At 36.8% G+C, this 25,164-nt stretch overlaps 1 protein-coding gene across 1 annotated transcript; it reads right to left on the bottom strand.

Moving 5' to 3' along the window:
- Positions 1 to 19,004: 19,004 nt before the first annotated feature.
- Positions 19,005 to 19,929, bottom strand: LOC131043653 (kunitz type trypsin inhibitor 111). Its single transcript, XM_057976887.2, has 2 exons — positions 19,851 to 19,929; positions 19,005 to 19,735 (listed from the first exon to the last, which is right to left on the bottom strand). Exons 1-2 carry the CDS (start codon positions 19,877 to 19,879, stop codon positions 19,150 to 19,152), a joined length of 615 nt encoding a protein of 204 aa, XP_057832870.1. The 5' UTR covers positions 19,880 to 19,929; the 3' UTR covers positions 19,005 to 19,149.
- Positions 19,930 to 25,164: the final 5,235 nt, after the last annotated feature.

Genomic DNA, 25,164 nt, shown 5'->3' with positions numbered 1-25,164 from the left:
AATTTCGGACTACATAGAATGCAAGATTGAAGACCTAGGGTCTCTAGCTATCCACTCCCAGTTAGATTTGTTTTGTGGCAAGGATAAGAAAATCAAACCGGAGTATAATATCTTGGAGAAGAAGAAACTCCACAATGCTGTCTACTTCCTGGAAGATTTTACAGAGGATCACATAAAGATCATTTTGAGCAGATTCCACGGTGACAAGATGCACCTGGAGAGGATGCATGATATCACGTCGTAGGCAATTCATGCAATCACCAGTTTCTGCAATACAGGGGATGTGCCAGCCCTAACGACGGTTAGCAAAACTGAAATGTCCAAGCTCACCAGTTCAGTGAGTGACTCACATGGCATGACAATCAATTCAATCAAGGATGATCTGGTGAAGTATGCATGTATGGTGATTGGTTATCGGATGTTCTCAGCTAGCAGAATTAACTCCGTATCTACTGTAGCGATAAATTCTGCTTACCGGATGATAAAGGAGGATGCATCATTTGACCTATGCACCAGTATGCAGAGGAAACTCCTATTGAACCTAAAATCAATCAAACAAGATAATGCATTGAGGTTCAAGTTTGGACAACTATTGGTTGGATTGTTCTTTTACTTTCAAGGATACTTCCCAGGAGTGGGAGACATTCAGTGGTTTGTAGACCAACCAGTTACCAAATAGATAAAGGAAAGTTTTCAAGTAGTGGGAACCAGTTATCCAGAAGTTCTGAACAAGTATTTTGATGAGTTCAGATGAAAAATGAGCCAAAGAGTGAGAATATTAGGTGACATCGTCAAAAATTATGAGGACAATATCTGTTTCACCATCAAGGTGGATCAATGCATAATGGAGGCTGTTGAGCCCAGACAGGAAGAAGTTGAGCCAATGGGCTATGAGGTGATGCACGATATGCACCCTCTACGAAGAAAGGAAAAGAACCTGCAGTAAAGAAGGCAAAGGCAGTGCCTGCAACATCAGCACCGGTTACTCCTGCAACTCCAAAAGTGACCAAGCGGTCACCAGCCAAAAAGAAACTGGAAGCAACATCGGCTAAAGTCTTCAAGAGGAAAAGCAAGACAAAAAGCAACTATCCGGACTCAGAAGAAACTATGTCTGAGGAGCAGCCCAAGAAGGCGAGACAGACAAGAAAGAAGACAAAGAATGAACTGACATCATCTACACCAGTAAATAGAGATATCTCCTCCTATACACCTTTGACACATTGTCAAAGAACAATAAAGAATATTAGGAGAAAATTACTACATGATTTAGTAGATTACTATGATGATTTTACTAATGAGGAGAAAGAAGAGGTACTACAGGAGATTATCAATTATTTGTGTAAAAATGACTGGTCGCCATCAGAGATTAAATCTTAGACACCAGATTCTTTGTATAAGTCATTAGATAATAAATGGCGCATTGCCATAGAAAAGGAACATGAAATTAAGGAGAAAGTTTTTGCTTTGTACTTTCCCGACCTGTCAAATTCTGAATTATTTGATGTTATTGACCAAAATAAAGGACTCTTCTTCACTAGAAGAATAAGACTCTGGCTGTTAGAAGGAAGAGTTAATGATGTCGAAAAGGACACTCATCAGTATATGGTAACTACTATCCACACTCACAAAGCGTGTCTAGCCAATTGGCAAGCTGAGAAAGAACTGGTTATATCCAAACCGGACGAAGCATTTGATGATGAAGGAAATCTGGTTGTTGAACCGGTCGACACTATTGATGTCAATGCCCTGGACGGAGAAAATATTACCCAGGAGATACCATCTGAGGCAATAGGATAGGAGCATCAGGCTGAACAAGAGAAGAAAGCCGAGGATAGACAGGAAGTGACAAAGGAAGAGGCTGAGCAGAGGAAGAAGGATGAAGAAGAGAAGCGAAAAAAGGAAGAAGAAGAGAAGCGGAAAAAGGAAGAAGAAGAAAAGAAGAAAAAGGATGAAGAGGAGAAAAAGAAGAAAGATGAAGAGGAGAAGAAGAAGAAGGAAGAAGAAGAAAAGAAGAAAAAGGATGAAGAGGAGAAAAAGAAGAAAGATGAAGAGGAGAAGAAGAAGAAGGAAGCAGAGAGGAAAAAGAAGGAAGAAGAAGATAAGGAATAGGAGAAGAAAAAGGAAGTAGAAAAGAAAAAGACTGAGGAGGACAAGGAAGAAGAGAAGAGGAGAGAAGCAGAGAAGAAGAAAGTGGAAGAGGACAAGGCGGGAGAAGTGGTGAAGTGCACCCAAATGGAGACTCCGAAGGCAACCAGGAGTCAAGCTAAACTAGCTGATCTCACCAATCCTATAGATCTCCAGTCTGCAAGTGAAACGAAGCTAATAAAAAGCATCAAGGTAGCTCAAGAGTGCCTTGAAATCATTCGATGGAAGAAGGAACATGATGTAATCCAAATAGCTGTGGATACGCTTACCAATTTGATACCCGGTACAAATCTTCCAAACACCGATTCATCACTAGCTAGACTTAAGCTCCTATGCACAGTAGTAGATGATCAGGTGCAAAGCCTTGAAGAGGTAGCAGAGGCTAAAGTCAAGAAGGAGCATCAAAAAGCTCTTAATATAGCTCTGGTGAAGAATTTGAATGAACTCTAGACTAAACTAAAGAAAGAATAAAAGGATATAAGGGACGCTCTAGATGAGAGGAATTTGCTACTTAGCAAAATCTGTCAACCCCATCTGTTCTATGATGATGTGCTAGCTCAGAAGCAAAAGCTTCAAATAGACTTACAGTCCTACATGAGCACATTCAAGACGCCTTATGATTCCTTTGCAACTTATGGGCAAACTATTCACAGGTTTCACATCTAGTCAGCCAAAATGAAGCAAGAGATCAGCACATAGTCTAGAGATTTGCAAGAGCTACAACTGGTTCTACTCCCACATTTGCAAATTCTTTAGAAGTGTTATCTAAACCTGGATGCCTTGACAGTTACACAGGAGATGAGCATAGTTGATGCCATGGAAGAACAGGTCTCCCAAATGCAAACAGAGAAAGAAGTAGCCACCTCGCTGCTTGAGTCCTGGTCTCTATCGATGAAACAATTCTTGCAGGACTATAAATCTGTTATTGACAAGTATTATTCCTTGTTGTCATAAACTTTTATTATTTTAATATCAAATGGACAAAGGGTTGTTCAGCGGTACTTTGTCATTGTTGGCAAAGGGGGAGAAGTACTCTATCTATTTTGGAGAAGTATAGGGGAGAACTATTTGGATTAAAAATTTTACTATATGCTTTGATATATGCTCTAATATCTCAATGTTTATGCTCTATATGCAAAATTGTTATACATTGTATTGTTAAAGGGATAGTGTATATGCTTAGGGGGAGCAATTTTGCTAATGGCATGTTTTTGTTGTAAAACACTTAGATGTCAAAATTTTATTTTCCTAAGTGTTGCCATCAATGCCAAAGGGGGAGATTGTTGGCATTTTTGATGTTCATGTTGTGATTGTCATTGATGGACACACACTTGCATTAAGATCCTCTTTATATGTGTGAGTTAGAGCACAACCGGTATTTGTTCCAATCGGTATGTTGTATTATAGTCTTTAGACTATTGATGTTTTGCAGAATGTGTTTACCGGTCTAAAGCGGCATGTCAACCCCAAGCAGTTCGTGGATACCAAGCCATACGAGGGATTAAAGTGGCATAACACATTGTTACCAGTCTTCATTTTTGACAAACCGGCAACCGGTATTTTGTATGAACCGGTAATACTCTGTGATGAGTTACCAACCGACATTTTGTGATGAGTTACCATCCACCGATCGTTTGACGGTGCTGACTCTCTGGCAGTGCTTTTTGTGTCATGTTACCAGATAGGTCCAGATGCATTGAACCTAGGAAATTGTATTATAATCCTATTGGACCGACATGAAATCAGATTCCTTTATAAGGACATCATGTCTAGGGTTCTAAGGTTGTTGTTGAGGTTGATGTTGTTGCTAGGGTTCAAGGTAGCTGAGGAGTTAGAGAGACTATGAATGTGTAGAAGACTGAAGTAATGCTGTAATGCATTAAGATCAAGCTATCAAGGATCTAACCAAGCAATCTGTGCTATCTGCTAGATCACTCACTTGTTGATTACTCACATCTTCAACAAGTCTGTAGCCCTTAACCGGGTAGGCCTAAAAGCCTCTTGTAAATCCTCTAACAAGGTGGTTCACATTTGGGGATCTAAAATCCTCTAGCAAGGTAGTATTTAATCGAACTTATCTCCTAACAGAGATTGAGATTCTTAACAGGATCTATTCTGGTAAAGAACATTGTAAGACCTTAACCGGTCTGACCTTAACTAGTCTGGTTTCTATTCTGCAGATAGTTACTTGTGAGTTCCATCTCACCATGGTTTTTCCCATTTGGGTTTCCATGTCAAAATATCTTGTGTTATGGTGTTTGTGCTTTTGTGGGTGAATGCATTATTAGCTATTTGGTTTGCATGTTTGTTAACCGGTTTGTCTGCTAAATCGTTTTATCGGTTTACTGCCAGTCTTGCAAAGTGTTTAAGTGCAAAGATTTTTGGCATACTAATTCACCCCCCCCTCTTAGTATTCATCAATATGTAGAGAATAGAGATGATAGAACAAAAAATAGAGAATGGAGAATAGCGAATAGAGAAGGGAGATCAGAGAATAGAGAGGAAAGAAAACAAAGGATTTGAACAACATAGATGAAGAAAAGAATTGGAAATCTAGGAGTATTGCAGTCAGAATTGGAAGAAGACTAGCATTGATTATATCAGAATTGGCTTAAATTTCAGAGGTAGGCTCTTTAACGAGAAATAGTTTATTGTATAATTAAAGTATAAGAATGAAATTATCTTGACATTTGTTTGTTTTTAGATCATTAGTGAAGAAAAGAGTTAAACTTCTGAATTCGTTCCTTGCAATGGAAGCCATTATGATTATTTGAAATTTCGTCTGAAAAAGCCATATAGTTATGTGCATTATGAACTATCATTTTATTTAATACCCGTTATGGAAAATTACTAAATTTAGTTATTTGAAGTCATAAATCATGGAAAACACATGTTAGTATCGAACTAAATATGTTATCGAGAGAATAATTAGTTAATCACAAATATGTAGAAAGATAAAGAACATATGCATTCTAAACTTGGAAATTTGAAACCATAGAAAATAGAATACAAGTTAATGTATGACTATGCTATTTGGATATTATGAGAAATAGATAAAAGAATGTGTACTCATAATTTCTATTTCTAATTTTTTTTTTGTCTATATGCTAAATATGCATACATGTGCTACACCTTATTTTTAATTCTTGTCCTTGATTTACTTGAAAAGATAAGAATGAAAGATTGTTTTCTTATTGGATATAATTGGTTGTAAACGAAACACTATTTCTTCTATATCTATTTAACAAAATATTGTATTCTATTATATTCATTTTTGGATATCATACGAATTGTAGACACCTAAAATTAATATTTAATTAATTTAAGCCTATCAACATAATTAATTAGTTTAATTGTGTTATCCTTATTCCTCTTAGAATCAATTAAATCTAATTAAATTAATCCTGTCACTATAGTCCAATAATTAATTTATCAAATAAATTAATTATTCCCCCATTCTTCTAAAGTCATCTCAACAATTTTTTCCTCTAAACCCACTCAGTTAATTAATTTTAATTAATTAACCTAGTCATGTGATTCCTACAAATCACTTTTTCCTAATCCCACTTAGCCTAATTAATCCTTCTAGAATCTCTCATAATCATTCTTATCATTATTCTCCTATTTTTAATTCCCACTCATGTCACATCAACTTTGAGTCTCTCAAAGAAATTCAAATTTTTTTGAATCCCTCAATGCATCTTTATTTTGGAATTTTTAATTCCTCAAGTTTGAAATTCAAATTTCTCCCCACTTTTTCCAAAAGAATTTTATATTCCTGTATAATTTCCCAAGGCACCCTTGATCCATGTCTTCTATCCAAATCAATCTCAACCCTTCATGATCAAATCAATCTTGGCCCTCCATTGGTCTTCTCCAATCTATAAATTGGAGCTTATTATCCTCACAAATGGATCCACTTCTCATGCATCCTCATGCTCCCTATTTCTTCTCTCATTCTCTTCTAATCCTCTTTCAAATCTATCAAATCCAATCCTATGAAATCCTTCAATCCACCTTGTTGAGCACAAAGGAGAGCATTCCACATCACAATCAATCAAAGGAGCACATCAAGTGGAGCATCATCAAGGGGCGCCTTCACTTCATCAAGCTCAATCCGAGGGAGAGGTAAAGATAGCAAGGTATAAGCATTATCTTCATATTTTTATGTGGTTTTATGCATGTTTCATGTTTCAATCTCCTTTAGTGTTTTGTTTGTGCACTAACCACTTGAATCCACCTTGTTGGCTTTTCCCCTCTTCATTCTGGGATGCCCGGTGGGACCCACGTCCTTGAATTTAACCTCTTTTTGCAAGTTTTTGTGAATTTTTGTCGTAGGTTCTGCTTCAGTGTGAAAGCTCGTACAAGTTTCTATCTAACATAGAATGACTCTGTTTCTTTTGTCGTATGGGCCACTAGAAAACTTGTACGAGTTTATGTATATCTGTTGTGTTGATTCTTTTCTTTCTGCTTTCTGTCCTCTCTACTGAAACTCATACGAGTCTTTGTCTTACATAGTATGAGTTTCTGTGTTCTATCGTATGGTTATGTGGGATTTGTCGTATGAGCTTGCAGAATAACTCGTACGAGTTTCTGTTTCTGTTTACTCGTATAAAAAATAAAGAGTTTTTTTAGCAGTTTTATATATGGAATATGACATTTAAGTATAAGTGACATTTTCCTCTTTTATTTTCTCTTTCTTATACTTTAAGTTATATTCCATATATATTGTTAGGATGTTTGAGAGGGGTTTCAAACTTCTAGGAGTTATAATGCAAAATCTAGTTTTTGGAAGTTTTTCCAAATTTCAGACTTAGTCAAATTTCAGGGTTTTTTTAGGATTAGGAGTTTTTGGATGTTTTGACAGTCTAATGAGTGTTTGCAGATCTCATTTGTCAAAAGATTCATCAATCAAATCTATGCTTGTCAAAGACTTTATTTTGAAACTACTAACCAAGTGGTTTTGTAGGTTGCCTTGGAGACTCAACCAAACATTGTGTTTTTCTTAATCTAGGCACCTAGATTTTAATTAGGGGTAAAAGAACTCTTTCTTGTTGTGTTTGAGAAAAGTGTAGAGGTAGGAGAGTGTGCTCTTGTCTACATAGACAATCAGAAATCCTAACCCTCGAACCTTTTCTTGTTTGATTGCATGCTTACCCTTAGCGGGCCTGTCCTCCCAACTTGCCCTTTGAGAAGGTAAGAGGGGAATGACCCAAGTGAGTACATCCAGACCTGGGGTTCCCAAATCACTATAATAAATAGGCCATTGACTATGAAAGGGTCAATGGTTGGGGCTATATGAGAGTTCACTCTCACATTGGGTGCTTAGTAGGGTCCTAGAGATCTCAATCATGCTTGTGTGACTGCTAAGTTCTTGGTGCTTCATTGGGATATAGGCCTCAACTGTTCTTGCGCAACTGCGAAGGGTAGTTCCTAACGGGAAGCCTTACTAAACACCTTGTTCATAGTGGCCAAAAAAAACCTTCTAGTCATTGGTGCAGGAGGTCAGGCCTCCGAAGCCGCCCATATTTTTACGGCCCTTAGTAGAGACACAAAGTTCGCCATGAGGAGTTTTCATGGGAATTGATGCTTGGCCGCCCCGAAGAAGTGAGTGTCGTGGAGGGGAGCCAGTGGGGTAAAGCATCTAAGTGTCCACTATTGGTAAGCGTAGCTGTGAAACCAATTGGGATCCATTGACTATTGTCTTTCTCACCATAGGATATGTTGTGAAGGAGCATGAGTGTCTTTTGAGTATAGCTTATTTTGACCATTGTGTTTTTTTACTTGACATCTCTTGCCAAGTCCATCCCCCACAACCAACCAATCATCTCTCTTTCCAAAATCCATCTTGCCATCATCAAATCTATCCAAGAAATTCTCCAACCCCCAATCCACTTTCATCCATTCAAACAATCATCCTTCCTCATAATATTCATTCTTCCTCTAATCCAATCAAATCTCCAAGATTCCAATCAATCAAATCCATCCATCTTCCTAATCTAGTTATCCAATCCAACCAATCAACCAATCTAATCCAATCCAAGTCATAATCCAAATCCAAATCCAATCCAGGTCATAATCCAATCCAATCCAAATAAGATTCAATCCAATCCATTCAATCAATCAAATCCAATCCAATCAAACCAAGTCCTAATCCAAGGACTCATCTAATTCCAATCCAAATCAAATCCAATCTAATCAAACCAAGTCCTAATCCAAGGACTAATCCAATCAAGTCCTAATCCAAGGACCATTCCAATCAAATCAAGTCCTAATCCAATCAAGCCAAGTCCTAATCCAAGGACCAATCCAATCCAAATAAAATCCAATCCAAATCTAATCAAATCTAATCCATCATCATTCCAAGACAAGTCCTAACTCTCATCTTCATTTAACATCATCTTCATAATCTTTCCCCTCCAAAACATATTCATCCAATTCCAATCTAATCCTTCACTCTCAACATGACTACTCATAATTTCAAAGCTTGGTATGAGAAGATGCTCACGAAAATTCACGAACCTACCTACCAAGTTAATACCATAATCTCCCACTCACATATCATACCTTCATCCATCCCATCTCAACACATTGCACCTAATCCCAATCTGTACCATATCTCCTATCCTTCCTCTACCTTTAACAAGGAAAATCCATCTTATTCCTCATCCATAAATCCATCTTATCCCCCATCCATAAATCCATCTTATTCCCCATCCATATCTCCATCTTATTCCTCATCCATATCTCCATATTATCCCTCATCCACATACTCCTCTAATCCAATATGTATACCTCCATCTCCCCCCCCATCTATATCCCAATCCCCATCCTTCTACAATGCATTCATTACCTCTACTCCCCATCCAAATCCTTTACTCCATAGTCCTCCAATCATTAATCCTAATTCCCCAATCCATTATTTTAATCCTCCTTCCAATTCCAATCCCAATCCTAATCCTCCATCCAATCCCAATCACAATCCTCCATCCAATCCTAATTCCAATCCCAATCCCAATCCCAATCCCAATCCCAATCCCACATCTAATCCCAATTTTCCATCTAATCCCAATTTTCCATCTAATCCCAATCCTCCATCCAATTCTAATTCCAATCCCAATCCCAATCCCACATCTAATCCCAATCCCACATCTAATCCCAATCCTCCAAAATCCATATTGTCCACATCCTCCAAATCCATCATCCATAATCTTATCCAAGACATGCTAGCAAAGTAGACAAAATCCTCACCTCAAATAAAATTTGCCAAGTCTCCTCAAGTCCTCCATCCACCCCAATCACCTCCACCTCAAAACAAACCCCAATACCCCATACTTCATGATACTATCTTTCCTCCATCCACCCAGGTTGAAGCTTCCATACCCTCCATCACACAATCCCCACAACTCCAAACATGCCAAAATCTTGTTCCAAAGCATGCTAGCATAGAAATCTCCCCATCTCATGATGCATCTCCCTCCACTCCATCTAATGATCCCATTCCCTCCACTTCCTCTCATGATCATATGATTCCTCTATCATTGCATGATCCCTTCCATCTCATGATCCAATCACCCCTCCCACTTCATCTCATGATGCCCTCCCTAGTCAAGATCAAAGTATACCTTCATCTCCATGTCATGATCCCAATCCATCTAAAGATCCTAATCTTCCTTCCACATCTCATCCCCCTCAAAATCGACTCGTATCTCATTTTTGAAATAATAAGGGTCCTTAAGATAATGCTCAAGATGTTGGTACATCCTCTATTCCTCCTAAATCCAAATTTCCCTCATACAAATCAAAATCCCGTTATCCCTCATCTTCCGCATCCATTTTGGGACCCTATGTTCCAAAGTTAAACCCTTCATTCCTTCCATCCATTTTGGGCCCCTATGTTCCGATGCTCAATCCTCCATCTCTTCCATCCATATTGGGTCCTTACATCCCTCCATCCACCACTCCATCACCTCAAATAACCCCTAAGCAAGATCAACAAAGGCACACATCCTTGAATTCCTCCCAACACTCTTTTTCCACCATCCCATCCATAAAATCCATCAATCCTTCATCCTCATGCACCCATCCCATTGCTATTGGAAGCAATTTGGATGCCCAATCTAAAAAGAATAAAGCTCAAAATCCACAAAAATCAAAGGATCAACATGTCCCCTCAAAACGACATGCTCAAAAGAAAAATGTGATCCAAAAGAAAGAAAAATAAAAAAGGCCACAAAGGCTCCAAAAGAAAAAATCAAAAACTATGTGGATTCCCAAAGAAGCAATGCATCCCAAAGAAAAATCAAAATTGGCATCCAAACTTGTTAATCCAAAAGCACCATCCATTCATAAGTCTCCCAATCATCCATCTAAAGCTCCTCCATCTTCAAAATCCATTTTGGGTCCTTATGTCCCAAAATCCACCATCCCAACTCCATCACTCCCTTCCTCTATTTTGGGTTCTCATTTCCCAAAATCTACATATAATCCAAAATCCTCTCCTCCACTACTCCAACACCCTTCAAGGTGTGTGCCAATGTTGATCTTCCACAAATTATTCAAAACCCCATCCATTATCCACCACACATTTCTCACAATCCCATTCCATTAGTCCAATCCTTTCCAAATCCTTATCTTCCATCCCCTATCCATTTCATCTCCCCAATTATTATTACCAACATCTATGAGCATACCTCTAGTTCAAAGAAATACTAAGGGATACCGTCTATGGAACTAGATGCTTGAGTCCTCCCTCCCTCTTTCACGCATCCACTATCTTCCATATCCACTCATCCTCATCCTTATCCATCCAAACTATTCCAAAAATTAAAAAATAAAAATAAAAATAAAAAAATCAAGAAAAATGCAAAAAAAATAAAAATTAGAAAAAGTAAAGAAAAATCATTTCATCCAATGGTGAAAACCACTTCTTGTGGTGCCTTAGGTAAGTATCATGATGAAAAATTGGCAAAAAAGCGTCATGTGTAATCCCCTCATCCCCTTGCACTCTAGACTTGGGGGCAAGCTTCATCCACACAAATCCTCCCATCCATCTACATCATATCTAAGTCCATTCTCCTTTCCTATCTTTGATCTTGACTATCCTATCCATATCCTCCATCTCATATCCCTCATCCTATCAAAATAAATCATCCATTCCTATCTTTCATCTTGATCATATAAGAGGCAAAATAATGAATCATGCATGCATGCTTTGGAGCACACAAGCTTTAATCCTCTACCATCCATATTCATTACACATTATCCTCCCATCTCATCCATATTTATTCACCATCCTTACATCCATAACTCCACTACCATCTGGTGTGGGGCATTGCACTCCTTTGCAGCATACTCCTTGGGTCTCCATCACCCTACCCTCCATCCTTTATTCCTCCATTTCCTATGCATATCCAATCCACTTTATCCATCTATCCAAACAATACCTTCATCCCTCATCCATCTATCCTCCTACCAATCCTTGGTTCTCCCTTGTCATTGGTTCCATTCAATCAAATCCTATTCATTCAATCAAATCCTATCCACCAATCCACCCCATCCAATCCAATTTCTAATCCAAATTCTCCATCTCTTCCAATTCAATCATTAATCCCATCCTCAATCCAATCCTAATCAATCATCTATCCCCTTTTCATCCTATCCTTCTTCTAATCCTATCCAACCCATCAAATTGAGCTTTCCCCATCTACTTGAGCTCGCATTGACTTGTGCCTAATCCAAGCACCCATCCATCCATCCTTTGCTAAACAAATCCAAGTGGCAATCCTCTCATCTATAGATCTTCCACATCCAACTTGTCTTTTGTCATCCATTAATCAATCCATCACCCTGCCCATTGGGATGCATCCTTCCCTAGTCTGGCAGCTTATCCAAATCCATGTCCTACTCTTGGCAAGAGATATCAGTTGGTCATGTGCAGGTTGTTTGCATGCTTGAGATTTTCACTTTATTTTCATCTTGTGTCCCAGGACTATACTTGTTCAGGACTGCCTTGATCATCTTATATCTTAGTATATCTTGGCTAGTGTATAATGGGGCATAGTTTAATGGCATGGTGTGTTTGAAGGTTTTCCTTGTACGAACCGACAACCCTGCATTAGTGTTTATCAACACTTGCATGATTGTGTGCAAGGCATTCCTGTTTAATTGAGCGTCAGTGCACGCCTTGGATCTTCATATCATCCTAGTTCTTATAATTAGTGGTGTAGACTATCCATGGCAATATCAAATCTAGGTTTGCTCTCTATACTTGCTCAACAAGAAATCCAATCCAATTATCCTTTCTTTGTCTCATTTCACTCACAACAATCCAACTCATCCTACTCCTCTCCTTCATTATCTTCATCCTTTCATCACTTATTCTTCTAATTCCTTTTCAAGAGCACACCCGTGTTCTTTGAACCCACATGTTCTCTCGAGGGGGCATACCACTGCTTCCTCATCATCCTTCGTCATCATCATTATTCCTCATCTCATGACTGGGGCATCATGCTACTAGTCCTTATCCTTTTCTTCCACTATATTTTATTCTTCTTTGATATAACATCATTTCACGACGCTATATCAAAGAGGGGCAAAATATAGACACCTAAAATTAATATTTAATTAATTTAAGCCTATCAACATAATTAATTAATTTAACTGTGTTATCCTTATTCCTCTCAGAATCAATTAAATCTAATTTAATTAATCCTGTCACTATAGTCCAATAATTAATTTATCAAATAAATTAATTATTCCCCTATTCTTCTAAAGTCATATCAACAATTTTTTCCTCTAAACCCAATTAGTTAATTAATTTTAATTAATTAACCTAGTCATGTGATTCCTACAAATCACTTTTTCCTAATCCCACTTAGCCTAATTAATCCTTCTAGAATCTCTCATAATCATGCTTATCATTATTCTCCTATTTTTAATTTCCACTCATGTCACATCAACTTTGAATCTCTCAAAGAAATTCAAATTTCTTTGAATCCCTCAATGCATCTTTATTTTGGAATTTTTAATTCCTCAAGTTTTCCTCAAGTTTGAAATTCAAATTTCTCCCCCCTTTTTTCAAAGGAATTTTATATTCTTGTTTATTTTCCCAAGGCACCCTTGATCCATGCCATCTATCCAAAATCAATCTCAACCCTTCATGATCAAATCAATCTTGGCCCTCCATTGGTCTTCTCCAATCTATAAATTGGAGCTTATTATCCTCACAAATGGATCCACTTCTCATGCATCCTCATGCTACCTATTTCTTCTATCATTCTCTTCTAGTCCTCTCTCAAATCTATCAAATCCAATCCTATGAAATCCTTCAATCCACCTTGTTGAGCACAAAGGAGAGCATTCCACATCATAATCAATCAAAGGAGCACATCAAGTGGAGCATCATCAAGGGGCGCCTTCACTTCATCAAGCTCAATCCGAGGGAGAGGTAAAGATAGCAAGGTATAAGCATTATCTTCATATTTTTATGTGGTTTTATGCATGTTTCATGTTTTAATCTCCTTTAGTGTTTTGTTTGTGCACTAACCACTTGAATCCACCTTGTTGGCTTTTCCCCTCTTCACAAACAATAGGAAAGCTAGATATGTTGTGTTTGTGGGGAAAGTTACCTTCTGGGATGGGTGCCGAATGTGGAATTATAGAGATAATAGTTTTCTTTTCCAAACTATATTTTATTGCTATGCATGGCAGTATACTCGACCGAGCAACATATTGACCATTGAAATAGATGGATTTATTTACACTCTCTACCATATCCTTGATTGATCTTGATTATTTCTTAATGAAATTAGAAAATTAAAAATGCATGGATCATTCTAGGCACACACCAGATTCCATCTTGTCTATCAAATTCTTTTTGCTAAGCATTTCATGCAGGGTCGGGTATTCTTTGTTGACAAAGAATTCTGGGGAAGTGTAAGCTTCAAGGCTAGGTGGAAAAAGTGCCCGAATCTTGTTCTTGTCTTCATTCTAAGGATTGCATTGAAGATAGCTTTGCATTGCAGATCAATGGACGCATCTCATCCTTTACTTTATATTTTTCTTGTTATATGAACTTAAGACATTTGAAAGGCCTAAGTATTATATGTAGATATAATTGAGATACTACTTACATTTTCTTATTGAATAAAGAATCTTTACCTCTTTATACAAATCTCATGTATATTGTGATATCATTGGTATGATCATTTAGAGCTAAGGATGGAATAGTGGAAGTAAGTAGACTTATTAAAGGAATTATGAGTTTATTTAAGAAGAAAGAGTATTTCATTTTATTATTGAATTTAGAATGTTTTACGTATTTATAAGAAGTGAGGGGGATAGAGAGAGGTGAGTAGTGGGACATGGATGGAGAGGAGAGATGTAACTCTCTAAATAATACAAAGAGAGAATAAGAGAGAGTGGAGGAGGGGAGAGAGAGAGAGAGAGAGAGAGAGAGAGAGAGAGAGAGAGAGAGAGAGAGAGAGAGAGATGAGAAACCTTGAGAGGGGAGGTGGGGAAAAGATGAGAGATAAAATAACGAAGATAAATAGAGTAAGAAGAGATGGATGGACCTAGAGAAGGAGGGAAGAGAGGAGTGAGTGGAGAGGGAGAAGAGGAGAAAATTCTTAAAGGGAGATGGGTAAAGGGGGATGAAGAGAGAGAGAGAGAGTTGGACAAGGAGGGAGAGAACTAGAGAGGGGGTAGATAGAGATCTTAGATTGCTAGAGGGGAGAGAGGTAAGAGACCTAAATGGGGAGAGAGAAAGGTGAGATAGATGGAAATAATAGAGAGAGATAGATAATGACATATAGATGGAGAGGTAGAGATGGAGAGGGAGAGAAGGAGAAACCTAGAGAGGTAGAAGAGAGAGGGTGGGAGGAAAAGGTAATGATGTAGACAATGGAGAGAGGGAATAAGAGTTAGTGGGAAAGGAAGAGAGACATAGGGGTAAGAGGGGAGGGGGAGATAGAGAGATAGAGGGGAAGAAAGGGATGGAGAGAACTATAGAGGGGAGGGAGGGAAAAAAGGAGAGAAAAAAGAAAAAAGAGAGAGAGCAGTAAGAAGAGATGAAGGGATAGGTATATATTGAGGGAGTGAGGGAACTAGAGGAGGGGAGAGAGAGGTGAGTGGAGAGAGAGAAGAGGAGAGAGTTCATAAAGGGATATTAGTAAGGATGGATGGAGAGAGAGGTACAGAGGGAGGGAGATAAATAGATAAGGTATAGATAGAGAGGTGAGATACCTATATGGGGAGAGAGAGGGGTAAGATAAATAGAGGGGGATACATAGAGATGGGTAATAAAACATGAGTAGATAGGTATAGACGTGGAGATGAACATGGGGAGATACCTAGAGAGGGGAGAGAGAGGGTGGGAGGCTATGGTGAAAACCTAGATGATGGAGAGAGAATAATAGAGAGTAGGTGATGGAGATAGATATGGTAGTCTGAATGAGGGGGAGATAGAGAGGGAGAGAGGAAGACAAGAAGGATAGACATAGAGAGGTTAGAGAGAGAAGGGGGAGAGAGGGAGATTTAGAGATAGAAGGAAGTATCAATATAGGAAATATACCCTCAACCCTAAGTATCCTAAATCCCATACCATCAATCTTATACCCTAAATCATATACGAATACTCTCAACCCAACACCCTATTCCCTAAATTCTATACAAAGGAGGAGATGTGATGATCAAGAGAGGGGAGGGAGAGATAAAATGAGAGAGAGAAGGAAAAAGAGAAAGAGAGGGATAAGGAGGGAGAGAGGGAGAGGTAGGGAGTGTCTAAGAGATCTAGAGAGGGGATAGGTAAAGAGGTGATGTTGAGATAAGTTCATAGAGAGAGAAAGTGGGGTAAGAAATTAGGGAGAGAGAGGGGGAAAGGGATGGAAAGAGATAGAGAGGGAAAATATATAAGGGTGAGAGACATTGTGATAGAGATAGATGAGGAGAGAGAGGTGGGTAATGAGACAAGAAGAGAGAGATCTAGAGATAGGGTGAGAGAGGTTGATTGAGAGAATGAAGAGAGAGAGGGGAGAAATATAATAAAAGAGAGAGAGAGAAGAAGACAAAAGGAGGGAGGCCAGGATAGAAATTTGGGCAAGGAGTGAAGGGAAAGTAGAGAGGGTGGGAGAGACCTAGAGAGGGAAAAGAGAGGTGAGAGAGAGAACAGTGGGAGAGAGATAGGTCCAAATTTTGGGAAAGATAAAATGAGTGAGATAGAGTGAGTGAGAGAATATTGATCATAGCACGTTTATTATTAAAATTTGACTACGTATAAAAATTTATATGATCTTCTAAGACCAACATCATTTACAAAGGAGCCATACAAGGATGCTCCAGACACATCATACACAACTATAAGAATAATAGAACCACAAACCCCATAAGGAGAATAAGAGTTTCTAAGAGGGACAACAATAGAACCACACACTATAAGGATAACTTATAACAACATGAGAGACAGGAGAAGATGAGGAATATAGGTATCTGCATGCTCTATCGAGATACAAACATCTTCCTTTAGAATAGTCAGCCCCTTCGACATAGAAGCAACATAAGTATCCCCAACACTAAAATTCAACATTGATTAAGGGGGAGAAGAAAACCTAGGTGCAACTAGGCCATCATATCGACCAATCCCAAGACGAGATCATATATTTTGAGAAAGATTAGGGGAAGAAGACATCATAGAGGCATCCTGACACTTAGTTGAGCCACACATAATTCTCACCAAAATGGAAGACTCAAGCTGTGTAGAAAACCAGCTAGCCAAACCACACTCAAATCAAAATGAAAAGAAAGAAGAAATTTAGCCAAACCACTTGACCCCCCAATAAGTGACCCAACACGAAGAAATGTAGAAAAATTAGGTGAATTGAGATTGGATATAAGCTCATAGGAAGGAGAAGACAACCCAACATGAAGGGAACCAAAATTCAAAATAGAAGAGCCAAGTTGGATTGTGTGGGAGAGAGACATTATTTTCTAAGACGACATTAATTGCTACTAGAATATTAAAATAATAAAGTAAACTTAATTTGTTATAGTTTAATTTGTGTGGGATCTTTATGTTTAAAGTCATCATTTTCAATTAATTAGAAAACTATGACTCTACTAATGTTACCGCTACTAGTTCCACCATTAGACACATAAAATAATTTAATTATCATACAATTTAACTAAATAAAATTATTCATAGGTGTAGCCCTAATAATGCTAACTATGCTAATAACCTAGGCTAGTGTAATAAATCAACCATTTAATTATTGAACATGCACTAGGTTACTAAACTTTGATTAACCAATAATTTTGTTTTATATTAATAATTTAATATCTATATTGCTGTAATGTAAGTTAAGATGGCCACAAGGCCTTAGACCCTAGACCCTAGGGTACAATATCAATTGAGTAGAGACCTATCATCATCCAAGTTGATTCATTTACACGGATTATATATTTGAGTTAAATCACAAATCTTTGCTCATGGTAGGGTTCTTATCATAGTGTGTTGGTTAACTAGTGGTATTGTTGTTGTGATCACTAAGGTTCAAACCTTTGTTGGGCCATTGTGATCGCAAGGCTTATGCCTTGGTTAATCCAATGTGCTCACGGGTTTAAGACTTAGCATTTCTATATGGTGATGAGGTTCCCCATTTTTTACCTCATTGGTTCATAGCTTGAGGTCAAAAGCATTTCATGTGGAGCCGAAGTGCGTGTCATGCCAGTGTCACCGGTTACATTAAAAAGTTACACCGTGACATAAGAAGTGGCACCACATAGATATATTTATCACTAATGACAATTTTTTAATGAGAGTCTCTTTATGTTTCATATTATAAAGGTGCATGCATATGAGTAATGTGTCAAATAAATTATTCATTTTTTTCTCGTTATTTTAATTTGGGTTTATCAACATATATGATACTGGTAGACTATCACATTTGTATAGTTACTATTGGTGTGCTAGAGAATTTAGATTTTGTGAAAATTAAGAAAGACATGACAAGGATTATTGGACACATGGAAGAAAAAATTATGCACTACACTTTTTTTTCATTCCTTTAGGTTGGTTTGAAAAATGAGTTCTGACTAGCTAATTACACATTTTAGGGAGTAATGAACTTTGCACCAGCTTGGAATGGATGCAAATCGTTAAGGAGATTGGATATTGATATATATTGGTTGCCATGATCATTGAAAAGCAATTAAAAAATAGAAAGGAACCCTTTTCAGGATGGTTGGAGGTTTGAGCGTAGGTATGAGAATGATGGATCGGGATGGTGTTCAAGGTGAAACATATTGTATAGTAATTGTCAACTAAAATATATGCCACTGTAGTAGATTGTAAATTGATTGAGAGTTCAATAATATGATTTTGGAGGCTAATTCTTCCCTCTTAAGAGATTTCTAAAGACATATTTTTATAATTTGATTGAGAGGTTGATAATATGATAAGAAATCTTTTGGAGGTTAATTCTTCCTTCTTCAGAAATTTCTAAAGATGTATTTTATACTATTCTATTATATTTTTGTTTATTTATTAGTATTGACTGCATGATTGAATAATGACCATCCTATTGTGATTACATCACATAAACATCAGATTATGCAAACATTTGCTTAGTCATCTCATAACGAGCATTAAAATAAACGATTATGATATTTAGTCATCTCATAATGAGCAGTAAAATAAACGATTATGATATTTTTATGCTCACTCCAGCTATTGGAACTATAGGATTTTGATAGATCAAATAAACATAAGTGTTCTGATTTCCTTTACCGTATTATATAAAAATAGACGATTTCATAGATATTACTCTTCTGTCAATAGTGGAAGGTTAAACAATTTGATTCAATAAATATTACTCTTCTGTCAATGAATGACAGCAGCGCACATGAAAGTGTTGTTATTTCCAAGCTCCAGCAGAGGGCTGTTTTATTCTACCTATATGCTTACAATCATTTAACCCTATTTGGATATATAAACAGGAAGGACGAAACTTATGCTCTTTTAAACTGTACTTTCAGGGGATTGATATCACTCTCTTTGACGAGCCACTGGTTTCCATCTTCGTCGGTGTAAATACCCAGCGATCCACATGCAATCTTGCAAGTTGAGCATACATGCGGGCAAAAAGAAAGCTCATAAACATTACCATCATCGCCTTCACTTTTGATTATCCTAAAGTAAGCCAAGTCAAATGGAAAAGATGAAGAAGCAGAGGAAGAGGAGTTTCCTGCATAAATCAGAGTTTTTTCCAGTTCCGAATCCCTTCTGAGCCTCCACCGAGTGGACTGCGCACAAACTGTAACCGCAGAAAACTCCACCTTCAAGTCGGCATCCTCGGTGATTACTTTCACATATATATAGGGCGTGAAAATCACTGGAAGACTTTCCTGATTATCATTGTATACCACGTTCAATGGACAGCTGTTATTCCGCCACTTCAATCTAAGCCCACCACCATTCACAGGTAAGATGGTGTATTCGGTACCCGTTACGACAGGTCTCCCCAGAACGTCTAATACACTATCACCACTACCACCATGAGCAAAGGGGAGAATTGCAGCCACCACTAGTAAAGCCCTGTTCATTCAAGCAAAGGAAACAAAACCAAAGCCAGTTATCAGTACTATGCAAAGGAACGGAAATTAGAAAGGAAAGATTAGATATGTGAGAGAAAGAAATGAGAGATCCATACCAGGCTGCCTGCGAGGAATTCATCACCATGTTGTATGTAAGAATGAAAGAGATGCTTTGTCTTAAACGTTAAGCTTTTGTTTTAAGCTTCAGTGCCTGAGAGCAGGGCCGCTCGGCTATATATATATAGAGGGGGGGGAGAAGAATAGTTCGAATAGAATAGAATAGCAGATAACGTGAAAAAGAGGAGTAATAGCCTTATCGTACTACTTATGTACGTGGATACTTAAAGGATGTTCAACCATCTTAAATCTTATCTTATATTGATTCTGATTTTTCTTATATGGCGGCTTGGCGGCTGTAGACTTGGCGTAAAATTAATCCATTTCTATGGCCATTTCTCTCTTCTGGAAAAAGAGAGCAAGATCACTTTTGAGGTGCACCTTTAACTGGATGAATTTCATGGAGTAAAACTAACTAGTATTTCAATGATCAATTTTTTTAATTCAAATGTCATCATCTAATAGATTCTTATAGAGACTGGATTTTAGTACACATGCTGCATTTATTGAAACTGTTCACATTTATATCATATTTATTTATCACTATTGTTTTTAGGTCTTACTATACATATTGCATTTATTGAAATTGTTCACATTTATTAGGATATTAATTTATTTATTGTAATTGATTTCTTTGAGATATTTGTGAAGGTTGACTATTTTCATTTATATTTTAGTGAATTCAATATTTGAACATAAGATTTTAAATTTTTTTTTTAAACTTATTTATAGATCTTATATTTTTATTGTTACATATTTATTTTAGATTTGACTGAGCAACTTTTGTTTCGCGTTGTGATGGTCAAAATGGGTTTTTTGTTGCAAACAATTGTTTGGAATTGTGTCTAAGTTTAGTGCTATGAGATTTCCACAATCCATGTTGTATTCTCTTAATTCTTTTTGGATTCAATTGTGTCTATATTTTTTGTCATCAATTAAGATGATTAAAAAAAATATATGCACAATCGAATCCATATAAAATTAAGAGAATGTGTTGAAGTTGTTGTTAAGAATGAATATAATAATAGAGAGGAGGGAGAAGAATAGAATAGAATAGAAGATACGCGAGAAAGAGGAGACATAACCTTTTCATACTATACTTAAATGGCAGCTTTGCCACTGTAGACTTGGCATAAAATTAATCCATCTCTATGGCCATTTCTCTCTACTAGAACAATAGAGCAAGATCCCTTTTGAGGTGCAACTTTAACTTAGATAAATTTCATGGAGTAAAAACAACTTGGTATTTCAACGATCAATTTTTTAATTCAAATGTCATCATCTAATAGATTCTAGAGCCCTCACACTTTGTGCATCATGTGTTAATAATATTATTATAACAACTAGATCTTTGTACACATGTTGCATTTACTGAAATTGCTCACATTTATTACTACATTTATTTATCACTATTGGTTTTAGGTCTTAGTATACATATTGCATTTATTGAAATTGTTCACATTTATTTATTGTTATTGATTTTGTTTTCTTTGACATATTTGTTAAGGTTGACAATTTTTATTTATGTTTTAGTGAATTCATTATTTGAATATCTTTAGATTTGATTCTATGACTTTGATTTTTTGTTGTTTTTTATTTTTAGATTTAATATCGTAACATTTTGCATGCATGATTTTTTGTTGTATTGCATTGTGTTGTCATAAATGTTTTTCTATTCCATTTGATTTGTGGCCTTGATCCGCTAACTTTTGGTGTATTATATGGCTTGACAATGTGTGGATTAAAGATTTATTAGATGGTCCCTTTGAAACAAATATATTCATAAAATTAAAAATACAAGCATACTACGAGTCTAGGAATAATAGAAAAGAATTAAATTTAAATGAATTTTTGTGAACATTTTAAGTTTTAAAAAAATCTTTTGAACTCTTTTTATTTTTCTTATACATATACAAATACATATACATATACATATACATATACATATATATACATATACATATACATATACATACATATACATATACATATACATATACATATACATATATATACATATACATAAACATATACATATATATACATATACATATACATATACATATCCATATACATATACATATACATATACATCCATTTCTTATACACAACATCTATATATACCATTTCTCGTCACATTACCATTGTCAATGTAGTTTTTATTTCTCATCTCTATTAACATAGGTTGAAATTCATTCACTATTATGGTTTAATGTTGTATTTTTATTAGGTTTTGGCCTTTCATTTTTTGTTACCTATTTGATCCTACTTGGTAAAATATCTTAAACTTGTAGGCAAGTAGTTTTTGAATAAGGGTAAACAGGTTTTGAGGGGACCGAAAACCCCATAAACAGGTTTTGAGGGGACCTGAAACACCCAGGTTTTGAAGGGACCCAAAACCCTTAGATTTTACCAGGATCTGGAACTCACATAACAATGCTGCTAAAAGAAAAGAACATTAGCGAACCCACAACCAAGCCACAAACTGGACACAAAGTGTCCCTAACACATAAACAAGGGGTTTACAAGGCTCCCTAAACCTACAAAATATTGAGGTTTTGAAAGGCTCCCCTAACCTTCATCAAGGATTTTAAATTGGATCCCAAAACAAGCAAACAAGGGTTTTCCCAGGCTCCCATAACTAGTAACATAGTCATAAGCTTACCAATAGTACAACTAACCCTTAACCAAAAACCATCACTGGCTAGACTGGGCCTTTTAAAATTGTTAGCAACCAGCATGCCTGTGGAACGAACAAAAAACACATGGGGGTTTTGAAAGGCTCCCCTAACCTTCATGACATACAAAAGGAGGGTTTTAGAAGGCTCCCTCAAACCCCCCCCAAAAATGGAAAGCATGGTTAAAAAACCTAGTCTTGACAATGAAAGTAATGGCAAGTGGCCTCAACCAACAACTCGAGCAACATCCTCACCCAAAATACCTTCTCCCACCAACTTTACACCTTAATAGGGAAGAGGTCCACCTCGATAGGAATAGAAAGAAGGCAAAACTTCAGCTTCAAAGACTCTCTTGTAGAAAGAAGAAACTCGACTACTCTCAACCACCAAATCTCCGCCTCCATAGGAGAAAGGGCCACTTCAGATAGGATGGGAGGAGAGCAATCCAAAAGCCCCCACAAAATAGTCATGGACCAGCAAAGAAAAATCTCCTCCACCTCAGAAGGAGGACTAACTAGAACAGGGAAGAGAAAAGGGCATTGAGCAGAGGAAACCCTAACCCAGAATAAAATATGAGAAGACCAGAGGGTCTGCTCACCCCTGAAACAACAAAACCCCTCCAAAATAGCCATACTCTGCCATGACCACACAAAACCTTGCTTCCTGAGACCCACAGAAACAGTAAGGGACAAGGGATCCCCCCACACAGGCCTGAGAAAGAAAAATCCATGCAAAACATTCTGCAGCCCATTGTGGGGCACCAAGGACAAACCTACACCACCAAAAATATAGGACCAGACAAAGAGGGTGGGCAAAAAAACTCTGCTAGTCCCTGAAAGGGACCCATAGCCTGGCCTGATACAGGGGACCCAAGCTAGGACACCTCCATGCGAGATCAAAGACACCCAACAAGGAACATCTCCTGTGGGCAAAGAACCACAACCAGTTGGAAGCACTACGATCTCACCGCACAAAAACACGAAAAGGGGCAAGGACACACCGCCCACCTCATCGCAATCAAACCACATAATCTGTGAGCCACAGAAGCCTACGCATAAATTAGGACAACCACAAGGAAAGATAATATAACTAAATTTAAAATAAATAAAAAAGGGAAAACCTTAGGTCAGATGACATGAGGCAACAACCCATATATTTTCTAGAAAATAAGAATATTTATAAACCATAGGGATAAACCAAAATATTTATCTTATAAAGATTTACTTTATAGAAAAAACATGTAACTATCTTTTGAATGCAATAAATTTATCTAACACAAGAAAGGATCATTGTTGATAGATTTTCTAACAACAAAATTATAAAGAAAAAGAAAATTAAATTCAGCTCTAATTTGTATATGATATATAGAAATGATTAAAGGATACATTTTATTATAAAAATGATTGAAAACAATGGTACGATATCCACACAAAAAGTAACACCATCAAAATATTTATTACCAACACACATTTAAAAAAAGAAAAAAAAAGGTGGCAGCACCACTTAATATATTTTATTTATATATTTTTTTAAAAAAGCTGATTCAAAGAGCTCCCAAAGAAAAGAACCAAAAAGAAAAACTCCGATCCTTTCTCGATAATGCATAGAAAGGTTGTGGAGCTTATATCCCTAATATCCAAAAAGGTACAATATATCTCATAATGTCCAGAATACTGAATGTCGCCAATCATCCCCAAGTATCGAATGCTTCCTGGAGTATGTTCAGCAAGATGAAGCCCAAACCAAAACATCACAAAAGTTGTACACATTTACATAGCAGCCCAAAGCCTATCTATCTATCTATCTATATATCTCTATCTCCAAATTATCATTCTTATCAAGTAAAATTAATATTTCAATCAAGAATCTTCAAGGCTATTGGGGAGAAGTCTACAACCAAGAATTCAAGCATTCAAGTTCAACAATCATGATTAAGTTATGTGTTCCTCCATGATGAAGGAATGCACTAACACCTATCAAGCAACATCAAGCTTTGTGTGAGGCTTCAAAAAAAGGGGTTTCACATCAAATTTATCATTTATCATTTCAAGCATTTCCTTTAAGATTTTCAACCTCTATCCTACTAGGGGTAAGCTCTCTTTCTTCCAAGATTATTGAAGTGAAGTTGTAAACACTAATGCAAGGTTTGACTTAGGAAAGTCCTTGTACAACATAATGTTTTTCCTTCTTCTATTTGTGTAGGTTGTAGACCCAACAACCAAAAGTTTAGAATTATGCAGAGAAGATTGAGATGCATGGTCTTAGCTTTTGAAAAAGTGAAAACCCTAGGACTATATCAACTAGTTCAATAGACTGACACTTTTAGGTTAAATTTTAGAGGGAGAGATATATAGAGAATCCTAATATAGAATCCAAATCCTTAGTTGACAAAGACATATCTAGGTCTAAGGCACCTATCTCACTAGATCAATACTCTCAACTCTATATTTTAATAATAGTTTCTTATCTACATCTCATTTCTAGTTTTTTACTTCTATGTTTACTTTTTATTATGTATCTATCTATTTATATTAAATATTGGCAATTTCACATCATTTTACCTAGATATTACATGTCCATATCAAATTAAAAAGAGGAAATAATTGTACACAACATCTAACTCTCTCTTAGGACT

The sequence above is a fragment of the Cryptomeria japonica genome, chromosome 6 (genome assembly GCF_030272615.1).
Source record: "Cryptomeria japonica chromosome 6, Sugi_1.0, whole genome shotgun sequence".
NCBI lineage: Eukaryota > Viridiplantae > Streptophyta > Pinopsida > Cupressales > Cupressaceae > Cryptomeria > Cryptomeria japonica.
The sequence above is the reverse complement of the archived record's forward strand: the minus strand, read 5'-3'. Positions and strand labels throughout refer to the sequence as shown.